At 36.9% G+C, this 12,467-nt stretch overlaps 1 protein-coding gene across 2 annotated transcripts in view; it reads left to right on the top strand.

Moving 5' to 3' along the window:
* The window catches only part of SMC4 (structural maintenance of chromosomes 4), a 37,044-nt gene that overhangs the window by 21,751 nt on the left and 2,826 nt on the right, over positions 1-12,467 (top strand). For both annotated transcript variants that reach the window (XM_011989314.1, XM_011989307.1), the window contains exons 13-21: positions 3-164; positions 2,353-2,578; positions 2,691-2,770; positions 3,871-4,023; positions 5,070-5,196; positions 8,953-9,142; positions 10,778-10,922; positions 11,211-11,384; positions 11,811-11,993. In XM_011989314.1, the coding sequence (XP_011844704.1) occupies positions 3-164; positions 2,353-2,578; positions 2,691-2,770; positions 3,871-4,023; positions 5,070-5,196; positions 8,953-9,142; positions 10,778-10,922; positions 11,211-11,384; positions 11,811-11,993 (1,440 nt within the window). The remainder of the gene's footprint in view (positions 1-2; positions 165-2,352; positions 2,579-2,690; positions 2,771-3,870; positions 4,024-5,069; positions 5,197-8,952; positions 9,143-10,777; positions 10,923-11,210; positions 11,385-11,810; positions 11,994-12,467) is intronic.

Here is a 12,467-nt window from a genome sequence, read left to right as displayed (position 1 = left end):
AGGGGGACTTAGGAGCCATTGATGAAAAATACGATGTGGCTATATCATCCTGTTGTCATGCATTAGACTACATTGTTGTTGATTCTATTGATACAGCCCAAGAATGTGTAAATTTCCTTAAAAGACAAAATATTGGAGTTGCAACCTTTATAGGTTTAGATAAGGTGGGTATTCATAATAACCTACCTATAATAGAATTTTTAAGTGCTAAGTGTTTTTTCATTTTGGATTCTAGCTTTTTCTTTATGGTTACTCAGTGAACACCTGATGGGTTTTGAGGATTATTTTATGTTCTGAGGTTATATGATTACAAAAACTTGTTTGACATATTGCAGTGCCTCCATTAAAGAAATGTACATTCCAGAGTTAAAAGGAAACCTTTATTGAGATAATTTATCTACAATAAAATTTATCATTTTAGGCTGGGTGTGGTGGCTTATGCCTTTAATCCCAGCACTTTGGGAGTCCAAGGCAGGCGGATCACGAGGTCAGGAGTTTGAGACCAGCCTGGCCAACATGGCAAAACCCCATCTCTACTAAAAATACAAAAATTAGCTAGGCATGGTGGTGAGCGCCTGTAATCTCAGCTACTCAGGAGGCTGAGGCAGGAGAATTGCCTAAACCTGGGAGGTAGAGGTTGCAGTGAACCTAGATTGTGCCACTGCACTCCAGTCTGGGTGACAGTGAGACTCAAAAAAAAAAAAAAAGAAATCATTTTGAAGTATGCAGTTTGGTGGGTATTAGTATATTCACAGTGTTGTTCACCATGACCACTGTCTGATTCCAGGATATTTTTTATCACTACAGAAAGAAAGCCCATAGACAGTAACAGTCACTCCCTATACCCCTTCACCTCCTCCAAACACTAATTACTTTTTTGTCTCTATAGATTTATCTACATATAAATGGAATCATATGATATATGGCCTTCTTATACAGCTACATTTACTTAGCAGGTTTTCAGGTTCATCTGTGTTGAAGTATGTATCAGTACTTCGTTCCCTTTTATTGCCAAATGGTATCTGTTACATCATTTTGTATAACCATTTGTCAGTTGATGGACACTTGTGTTTTCATTTTTCTGACTGCTTTGGCAATACTTCTGCTATGAACGTTTGTGTACAAGTTTTTGAATGAACATGTATTTTCAGTTCTTTTGGGTATATACCTAGGGTAGAACCGTTGGGTCATACGGTAATTCTGTGTTTAACTTTTTGAAGAACTGTGAAGACTGTTTCCACAGTGGCTGTACCATTTCCCACAAGCATGTGTAAGGGTTCCAGTTTCTTTACATCCTCGTTAACACTTGTTATGGTACATCTTTTTGATTATAGTCATCTCAGTGAATATGAAGTGGGATCTCATGGTTTTGATTAGGATTTTCCTGATGACTTATGATAGTAAAAGTCCTTTTATGTCCTTGGCCATTTTTTATCTTCCTTGGAGAAATGTTTGTTCAAATCCTTTGCCCATTTTTTAATTTGTTTCTCTGTTGAATTGTAGGATATCTTTATTCTGAATACAAATCTCTTGTGAGATGATTTACAGATATTTTACCCCATTCCTTGGATTGTATTTTCACTTTCTTGATGGTATCCTTTGAGGCACAATTTATCTTTTTTTCCTTTGGTTGCTTGTGTTTTGGGTATTATACCCAAGAAACACTGCCTAATCCAAGGTCACGGTGATTTACCTCCTTTGTTTTCTTCTAGGAGTTCTGTAGTTTTAGCTTTATATTTAGGTTTTAATCTATTTTGAGTTAATTTTTCACGTGATATAGAGTAGGGATCAGACTGCTCTTTCCATGCAGCTATCCAGTTATTCCAGCACCATTTGTTGAAAAGATTCTTTACCCCATTGAATTTTCTTGGCATCCTTGTTGAAACCACCCAGCCATTAATGTAAAGGTTTATCTCTGGGCTTTCAATTTTATTACTTGTGCTGGTCTTGATTATTACAGCATTGTAATAAGTTTTAAAATCAGGAAGTCTGAGTCCTGTAATTTTGTTCTTTATCATATTGACTGTTCTTGGGTCCCCAGAATTTGTATATATGAATTTTAAGATCCAGATGGTCAATTACTGCCACAAAAAAAAGGCGAGGAAGTAACTGGGATTTTGATACAGGTTGTATTGAATTTGTAGATCAGTTTAGATAGTATTGCCATCTTAGCAATATTAAATCTTTAGATCCACAAACATGGGATGTCTTCCATTTATTTAGGTCTAATTTTATAACCTTTTGTGTACATTTCTTGTTTCTTCTGTTAAATTTATTCCTATGGGTTTTTTTTCTGAGTTTTCTTTTTTGTTACTGTGTTTGTTTGTTTGTTTGTTTGTTTTTCACTTGTAGATGGCTGTATGGGCAAAAAAGATGACCAAAATTCAAACTCCTGAAAATACTCCTCGTTTATTTGATTTAGTAAAAGTAAAAGATGAGAAAATTCGCCAGGCTTTTTATTTTGCTTTACGAGATACCTTAGTAGCTGACAACTTGGATCAAGCCACAAGAGTAGCGTATCAAAAAGATAGAAGGTGGAGAGTGGTAACTTTACAGGGACAAATCATAGAACAGTCAGGTAATAGTGTTTTTGTTTCTTTGTTTTTGTTTTTGTTTTTTTTTTCTACCAGCATTGACTTTAATCTTGTTGGGGAGACATCTAAAACCGACTTCTCGCCCCTATTTTCCAGGTACAATGACTGGTGGTGGAAGCAAAGTAATGAAAGGAAGAATGGGTTCCTCACTTGTCACTGAAATCTCTGAAGAAGAGGTCAGCATATCTGAAATTGTAGCCAGACTTTTTTTTTTAAATAGCTTTACTGAAGTACATACATACTACAAAATTTGGCCATTTTAAGTATGGTGTACTCAAACTTTAATAGACTGAATTTTCTGTAAATGACTAGGGGTTTTTTATGTAAAACCCTTTGAAGTTTTAGAAAACAAAATATTAATTAGAAACTGTATGCTCAAAATCTTTTAATTAGTACATTTGGATCATACAGATATTCCATAACTTACATAATTATTTCTGTTTTACATTTAACTTATTGGGGGTTTTTTTGCATTATTGCTATTTTACATAATTTTTTATTTCAAAATAATTATAAGCAGAGCAAAGACTTCTTGATGCAAATCTCAACTTTACTTCAAAGTATTTTATACTTTTTTCCTCCTCAAAAACATGTTCCTAGATAGCCTGAATACCTTTTCCCATATTTTATACTTTTATCCTTCTCAAAAACATGTTCTTAGATAGCCTGAATACCTTTTCCCAAAGTGTTGTGCTTTGATTTTTTCCTCCCATATTTTGAAAATACGAGTTTATATCCTTCCACTTAAGTATTTGAATGCTGTACCTTCATTGAAGTAATAGGTGACTTTACAACACTTAGTTACCTTTCCATCTTACTATTTGATCAAGAAATTATTTGACCATCTCCTGAACTTTAAGCTTGGGATTGGAACGGGTGGTTTGATTTTGTTCTAGTCTTTAAAATCAGAAGTTTTAGACCGGGCATGGTGGCTCACACCTGTAATCCCAGCATTTTGGGAGGCCAAGGCGGTCGGATCACAAGGTCAGGAGTTCAAGACTGGCCTGGCCAACATAGTGAAACCCCGTCGCTACTAAAAATACAAAAATTAACTGGGTGTGGTGGCACACACCAGTAGTCCCAGCTACTCGGGAGGCTGAGGCAGGAGAATCACTTGAACCCAGGAGGTGGAGGTTGCAGTGAGCTAAGACTGCACCATTGCACTCCAGCCTGGGCGACAGAAGTTTTAGTTTTCTTCGTAAGTTGACTTTTCTGTCAATCTGAAATGGCTCTTAGAGAAAACTTTTTTTAATAGCTTTTAAAACTTTCTTTGTAGGTAAACAAAATGGAATCACAGTTGCAAAACGACTCTAAAAAAGCAATGCAAATCCAAGAACAGAAAGTACAACTTGAAGAAAGAGTAGTTAAGTTACGGCATAGTGAACGAGAAATGAGGAACACGCTAGAAAAATTTACTGCAAGCATCCAGGTATGTGCATGTGTGTGTGTACTGAAACTATTTGGGATTCAGCAGGAATTTATCAGAACCATTTTGTTATTTCCTTACAATTTATAAAATATATAAGGGAGGGAGAAGAGAGGATCTATAGGCAGATGTAACTCTTGATGATTTTGTTTCATTGAGTACTAATAGATAATGCCCTGTCACAGTGTTGCCCCAACCACAGCTATTCCTGTTTTCCATTTGTACTCCATAGAAACATTACTTTCCTTAACAACGATGTGGCCCTTTATTTTTATTCTTTTCAAAGTGGAATTTTTTTTAATTATGAAAAAGCAATGCACTCCCACTTTTTTTTTTAAGTTTCCAGAAAATACCCAAATGATCACCTTCAATTTTGACGCATGTTCTTTCAACTTTTCTAATACCTAGTTTGCATGTAACATATTTATATATGTGGTAGATATGTATATGTAAAGTGTGCATATGGTTTTTTTAATGTCATACTAACTTTTCTTAATAAAATATGGTTTTCTTCTCAAGCCAATATAAATGTACTTTGTTTTTAATTGCTTTAGAGCATTTTGTTTATACCATAATTGACCATTTTTTTTGTATTATGTACATGGCTATGTTAAAAAAAATCCTTGTAGGTATACCTTGATTCATTCAGTTATTTCCTTAGATTTCAAAAATTACAAGTATTAGACCATATGTGTACAATGTTTAAGGCATTTGTTGCATAATGCCAGATTGTTTTCAAAAGTTACAATTTATGCACTACTAACAGCATATTCAAATAATTATTTTTCCAAGTCTTTGAACACTAGGGTGGTCTAAGTAAGTTTGCTATCTTGTAAACAGAAATGTGGCATTTTAACTTGTCTTTATAACGAGCTTACACATTTTGTTTTTGTTGGCCATTTTCATTTTTTATATCAATGGCGCATGTCTTCCCTTTTCCTATTTGTGTGTGTCTTTTTCTTGAAGATTTTAAGTGCTCTTTTTAAAAATTAACAATGTTTACAGCAAATGTTAAAATATTGACCTTAAATGTTAAAACTTTTTTGTAGCGTTTAATAGAGCAAGAAGAATATTTGAATGTCCAAGTTAAGGAACTTGAAGCCAATGTACTTGCTACAGCCCCTGACAAAGAAAAGCAGAAATTGCTAGAAGAAAACGTTAGTGCTTTCAAAACAGGTATGTTTAAAGATAGACCTTTTTTGAAAACAAAAACAGGTTTTTAAAGCTTGCAATATTTAAGAAGCAGTGGAATAATAATAGAAACTAAGTATATGCAAGTCATTGCACTCTTTTATGGTGTTATAAAGTAAGTGCTGTTAAGTCTCATTTGACAAATAAGGAAACTGAGGCACAGTGGTGCGTGTGTGTGTGTATACATATATAATTTGCCTAAGGTCACACAGTACGTGGTGGTATAGGAATAGGTGATATAGTCTGATTTTTGAGCCCATGTTTTTAATGTCATACTTTGTATACTTTGGCCCTAATCATTCCAAAACCCCTTCAAGATAGTGGTTATAGATTTAGAAAAACTAAATCACTCAAATAACACAGGGAATAAGTGGTATGCACTCAAAAACAATGTGTAGTTGTATTTTTTTTTCTTTCATAACTTCTTGTGCACATATAGACGTGTAAATGTTCTACCAAAATAGAATCTTTAGGCAGGAAAAGGAATTCATAGGCAGAATTGGCTCTGTAGCCTTAATTGAAATCCCCTGATCACGCACTTGAGCAGCTGTGCTTCTCTTTCCATGTTGGCTTCAATCATAGATGTGCATCTTACTGAGAGAAGGGATGGTGAATTATGCCACAGCCCCGTTCCAGGTTTACACAATCTTAGCTAGTGACTCCAGCAAACACAGCAAGCTTCATTTTTATTCTTAAGACGGATCCCTGTTAGTTTGCTTCGTGAGCCAAGGAAGACAAATACCGATTAACCATCCCAAAAAACTAATGAGAGTGGAGTTGGAGCAGTTATCCAACTGCTCCAAAAATGAGAGGATTTTCTTCCCAAAGAAAAAGATTTTTAAATGTTGACACATTTCCACAATGCGTATCAAATGTTCATTTATATGCACATTAATTTGTGTGCGTGTCTGTGTCTGTGTCTATCTGCATTTCTAATATTCAGGCCCTCACTTAAATAGTACCTGCTACTGACCAGGCTTTGTTTTAGGTCCTATTGATAGAGCAGTAAACAAAAATAAAGTCTCTTTCCAGGGAGCACACATGTAAGATGGCACATATTTAAGTGGAGGCCCAAAGAAAGTGTGAGTGCTAACCTGTGTATGTTTGAGAGAAACGCATTCCAAGAAGAGCATAAAGGAGCAAATACAAAGGCTGAAGCAGGAGTATGCTGGGAACACAAGCCATTGTGGCTGGAATAAAGGACGGAGAAACCCAGATCCTCTGGGGTCTTCAGCCACACTGTACTTTCCCTACAAGCACCCACAACAATGGCTCTGATGGTACCTAACGGTCAGTTGAGAAGCCAAAATGTATATCTGTGCTGTTAATGGCAACATTTTCATGGAGAGACTGCAAGAGTCTATATGTGTTTCATACTTACTTGTAAAGGAATCCTTGACTTTATTAGGAGCTCTATATATCTCTTCTCATAGAAATGCCATAAAAATGCCGTATATTATCAGGAGACTCTGTTAATATCTCATGTGGAGGACCCATTCGTGCAAGCATATCTTTAAGATTAAATATTTTCTTTTCAACTCTTGAACATATTCATATTTTTAAATAAAGGCTACAGTAAATCTAAATCTGTGCAAACATTTTATATTTAAGATAAATTGGACTGCGCATGGTGGCTCACACCTGTATCCCAACACTTGGGGAGGCCGAGGCAGGCGGATCACTTGAGGTCAGGAGTTTGAGACCAGCCTGGCCAACATGGTGAAACCCCGTCTCTTCTAAAAATACACACACAAAAAAAAGCCGGGTGTGGTGGCACACGCTTATAATCCCAGGTACATGGCAAGCTGAACCAGGAGAATGGCTTGAACCTGGGAGGTGGAGGTTGCAGTGAGCTGCGATCACGCCACTGCACTCCAGCCTGAGCCATAGAGCGAGACTTCGTTTCAAAAATAAAAAATAGTTAAATATAGAATAGTGATGTCAGAATTGTAGGCTATATGTGCCACAGCTTTTCTAATTCTAGTAGACATACTGCTATAGGTATTAAAAAATGCACTGCAGGTACTTGAAAACAAGAAAGTGCTCTGTAGAATTTCTTTTTGAAAGGAGATTCAGGGATAGAAGCCTTCCCAACTGCATGCCTGAGGTATCCCCCAATCATCATGAGTGGTGCTGGTGGCTCCCACAGCAACTGATGCTCTACCCTACAAGTGAGCCAAGCACACAGGCAGCCTATTAGAATTTCAGCCACAAAGAACATTATTACTATGAACAAGTTAATCCTGTCAACAGATGTAACTTAGACCTGAAAGAAGTAATTACTAGTGTTAGCAATATGTAGGACTTTTAAATGTATATGTTTAATATTCTTAGGAAAGTAAGGAGCCATGCATAAGCCGCCCCAAAAAAGTAGTGGGGGTTTTTGTTTTTTTTTAGAGCCAAATGGTAATTTCAGATATTTGAGAAATAGAGATACTGGAATTAATAGATGGGCTAAAAGATCAGGCTAAAGAATTATCTGATAACGTAGTACAAAAAGATAAAGAAGCAGGAAGTTAAGAGATTTGGGAGCTCTTGAAATTCCAACATCTGCCTAACAGGAGAGCAAAGACGAAGGAAGCAGTAGTTATATCTGTCCAATCCTTGTCTCTCAGCAAATCCTACTTCCCTCCTCCTGTGCCTAATACCCATATACCCATAGGAGCTTTATGGGAATCTCCACCAGTTATCTCAGTATTCTTGATAGCCTGAATTTCCCATGTTTTTGCTACCTTTTCATTCTTCCTGTATTGGATAGTGATTCAGATTCAAGTGTGGAGAACAGAATTCAGTACGGCTAAGCATAAATAGGATATGTGTGGTGAGTGGGTGTGGTGGGGGAGGGGCAGGGTAATACATTGTTTACAGAGTCACTGGGATGTCTAAAGAGAGTTTCTAGATTTAACATTTCAAGAATAATTTCCAGAGCTGCTCTGCAGAACCATCAAAGAAGCTACTGCCTCCTCCACATTTGGAAAGCAATCTCTCAAATTTGGAAGATGCCACTACAACTGCCAACAGTAGCAGTACATTGTACCTACTGTAATGCATACCATCAAAGTCAGTGCCACTGCCTGTTAATATTCACAAAGCTATTGACTGGACACCAGAACCTCTAACTTCATTATAGAAAATCCAGACTGCTTGCCAGAAGAAACATGTCCAATTTGTTTATGCCTTCCAAATTATGCAAGTACTTTTGATTGAATTGACCTAAATTACGTCTAAACCCTAGCTACAGGGGAATCTGGGAAATGTTAACTTTTACTCTTCGTTGTCACAGGAAGAATTGCTAATTCATCTTACATCCTCCACTTTGTTTTAATGTGGAGAACTGCGAAGTTATGTTAGCAGAAGAAAATAACCACAGTTACTTCATTGTGGGCAAGATAATACTGAGTTAGGCACATAGTGTATCTAAGGCTAAAAATCATTATGAATTCAGTAGTCAAGGAAATGCCCTAAGAAAAAGTTGTAAAGATACCTTAAAAGAAGCCGAGAACATGAAGCCATTAAGAAATGGTGTGTGTACAGCTGAGTTAGAGTGTTTAACCTTGTATATTTTTATAATACCATTTGTTTTGATACAGGAAATCATTTTTTTAAGGTGCTTTTTCCCATACGCCTAAAATTTGTTTTAATGCCTCACGTTAAGTCATAGCAACTGAAGAAATGTACCTCTAACGAATGATGTTCATTAACATAGAAACACAAATTAGGTTGTTTATTTTTTAATTTCAGAATATGATGCTGTAGCTGAGAAAGCTGGTAAAGTAGAAGCTGAGGTTAAACGCTTACACAATATCATCGTAGAAATCAATAATCATAAACTCAAGGCCCAACAAGACAAACTTGATAAAATAAATAAGCAATTAGATGAATGTGCTTCTGCTATTACTAAAGCCCAAGTAGCAATCAAGACTGCTGACAGGTAGAGTATGCATGTTACCCTAACCTGTTTTCCCTTTCCCCACCTTCACATTGGAAAGGGGGTTACTATGTAATGTTCCATAAAATGTTTTTCTTACTGTTAACTTATTGAACCTGTCTGACACATTACCTAATAGGACTTTCATGATGGAAAACCTATAATGAACATTTATCCTATGGCCAATTAAAAAGGCTGGTAAACAGGTATGCCATAGAAAAGTACAGGTAGACAAACCCCCCAGTTGTCGTGAGGGCATGGAAATCAGTTTTGTTTCTCTGGTCTCGGGGAGGGAGTAGTTGGTCCTTAATTTAAATAGATATAGGCATTAAAAGAATAAGTAAAAGAGGTAAAAATGGAATCACTTAGCAAAATTCTCTTGGTAACTTACATTTTATTTTATATTTTTATTTTTTGATACAGTCTCTTGCTCTGTAGCCCAGATTGGAGTGCAGTGGCACAGTTAGGGCTCACTGCAGCCTCAATCTCCCAGGCTCAGGCAATCCTCCCACCTCAACCTCCCGAGTAGCTGGGACTACAGGAATGCACCACGACACCCAGCTAATTTTTGTATTTTTTTGTAGAGACAGAGTTTTGCCATGTTTCCCAGGCAGGTCTTGAACTCCTGGGCTGAAGCAATCCTCTTGCCTTGGCCACCCAAAGTGCTGAGATTACGGGCATGAGCCACTGCACCCAGCCACCTTGAATTTGTAAATACCTAAAAGATTTCATTGTCCTTTAAAAAAAAGGTTTATCTACTTCTAGATCATTCATTTATTTATTTATTTATTTATGAGACAGTCTTGCTCTGCCATCCAGGCTGGAGTGCAGTGGCACGATCTTGGCTCACTGCAGCCTCCGCCTCCCAGGTTCAAGCGATTCTCCTGCCTCAGCCTCCCAAGTAGCTGGGATTATAGGTATACGCTACCAGGCCCAGCTAATGTTTGTTTTTTTAGTAGAGACAGGGTTTCACCATGTTGCTCAGGCTGGTCCTGAACTCCTGACGTCATGGTCCACCTGCCTCGGCCTCCCAAAGTGCTGGGATTGCAGGCATGAGCCTCCGTGCCCGGCCTTAATTTGTTTAGAGTATTTATTGAAGTATGTCTAAAATAAAGCTAGGTATGTATATAAAATATTGAAATTTAAATAGCCATTTCTGTTTTTAGAAAAAATTCTAACAAATTGATTGCATATTGATTATCTGGTTAAATTAATCCAGAGTGTTTTGCTCAGAGATAAGGAGGTAATAAGGGAGAAGTGGTGCCTTGCATTTTTGGAAGTACTTGTTGCCTTGTCTTGAACTGGTAAGTATTTGAAGGTACAACTTTATGGGTGTAGAGATTTAAGAATCTCTGACAAGAAAGTGACAGAATTTGATAATGGACAGTGTTGCATCAATCTAAAGTTAGATGATACAAGCAGCTTATATTGTATATTTTTAATTAAAAATATACAACTCATCCCACAAGTGTTTGTATAAACCTACAAAAACCGATTTAAGGATGGTTTAGAAAGTCATAAACTTAAAAATCTATGAATACAAAAAAGGTCACACTAAATCTCATTAAAAGTTCTTTAGTAGGTTTTCAGAAACAACAAATCATGTTACCGCATTTTTGATGCATCATTTTGCTTTAGAAACCTTCAAAAGGCACAAGACTCTGTCTTGCGTACAGAGAAAGAAATAAAAGATACTGAGAAAGAGGTGGATGACCTAACAGCAGAGCTGAAAAGTCTTGAGGACAAAGCAGCAGAGGTCGTAAAGAATACAAATGCTGCAGAGGTAAGAGTTGCTTTCTGTTAAGAGGAGATGGGATGATACTGGAACCAATTTAAAGAGCTGGATATGTGACAGTGCCTAGAATGTAGTAAGCACTCATAGATTTAAAGTTTTATAACTATCAATTTGTATTTGTACAATAAGAGAATACTGTAATTTGTGAATCTAAATGCTTATATTATTTTTAAATGGAAGGGGCAAGGAGAGATTAGTAATTCCTTCATCTTTATAATGTGAAAATGATGGCTGTATTTGGGAAGATTCTATCTAGCAGTTCTTTTCGGTGTTTAGGAATCCTTACCAGAGATCCAGAAAGAACATCGCAATCTGCTTCAAGAATTAAAAGTTATTCAAGAAAATGAACATGCTCTGCAAAAAGATGCACTTAGTATTAAGTTGAAACTTGAACAAATAGATGGTCACATTGCTGAACATAATTCTAAAATAAAATATTGGCACAAAGAGGTGAGATTGTTACCACTTAGTTTAATTTTTAACGTATTCTTTATGAAAAAAGTGGGTTTGGGGAGGATTGTTTTGGGGGGGTTGGGGTTCTTAAATTTTGTTTGCGAGCTACATTGTGATTTTTAATTCTGTGACACATCTCAGGTTTATGGGGACATATTGTTATAGACAGAAAAGTCTTAAGTAATGGTTAGAATCAGACAACTACCCTTTCACCCTAAGGCTGATCTGGACATTTAAGAAAAGATTACATGAACACTTTCGAGTGTTACAACTATTTTTCTTAAAGTCCTTTGAAAAATAATTGATACACAAATCAGTCACAACTCCTGTTTTCATAGCTGTGTAATTTGTCATACTATTTTTTTAAGACAATGAATTGTGATATTATGCCTTCTCTAACTCTCCCCTAAATTGAACTTTTAGATTTCAAAAATATCATTGCATCCTATAGAAGATAATCCTATTGAAGAGATTTCAGTTCTAAGCCCAGAGGATCTTGAAGCAATCAAGAATCCAGATTCTATAACAAATCAAATTGCACTTTTGGAAGCCCGGTGTCATGAAATGAAACCAAACCTCGGTGCCATTGCAGAGTATAAAAAGAAGGTATGAATGAACTGTTTATGTATACTAGTTGGAATTCTTTTTAGTCCTTAGCCTAAATTCTGACCTTTAGTTTTGTATAATTAATGCTGTCGGCCAGGCGGGGTGGATCACAAGATCAGGAATTTGAGACCAGCGAGGCCAACATAGTGAAACCCCATCTCTGTTAAAGATACAAAAAAGTAGCCAGGCGTGGTGGCACGTGCCTGTAATCCCAGCTACTTGGGAGGCTGAGGCAGGAGAATCGCTTGAACCTGGGAGGCGGAGGTTGCAGTGAGCCGAGATCGCGTCATTGCGCTCCAGTCCAGCCTGGGCGTCAGAGCGAGACTACGTCTCATAACAAAATAATAATTAACAGTGCTAATTGGCCGGGCGCGGTGGCTCAAGCCTGTAATCCCAGCACTTTGGGAGGCCGAGACGAGCGGATCACGAGGTCAGGAGATCAAGACCATCCTGGCTAACATGGTGAAACCCCGT

Source organism: Mandrillus leucophaeus, unplaced genomic scaffold (genome assembly GCF_000951045.1).
Source record: "Mandrillus leucophaeus isolate KB7577 unplaced genomic scaffold, Mleu.le_1.0 Scaffold1094, whole genome shotgun sequence".
Taxonomy (NCBI): Eukaryota; Metazoa; Chordata; class Mammalia; order Primates; family Cercopithecidae; genus Mandrillus; species Mandrillus leucophaeus.
The sequence above is the reverse complement of the archived record's forward strand: the minus strand, read 5'-3'. Positions and strand labels throughout refer to the sequence as shown.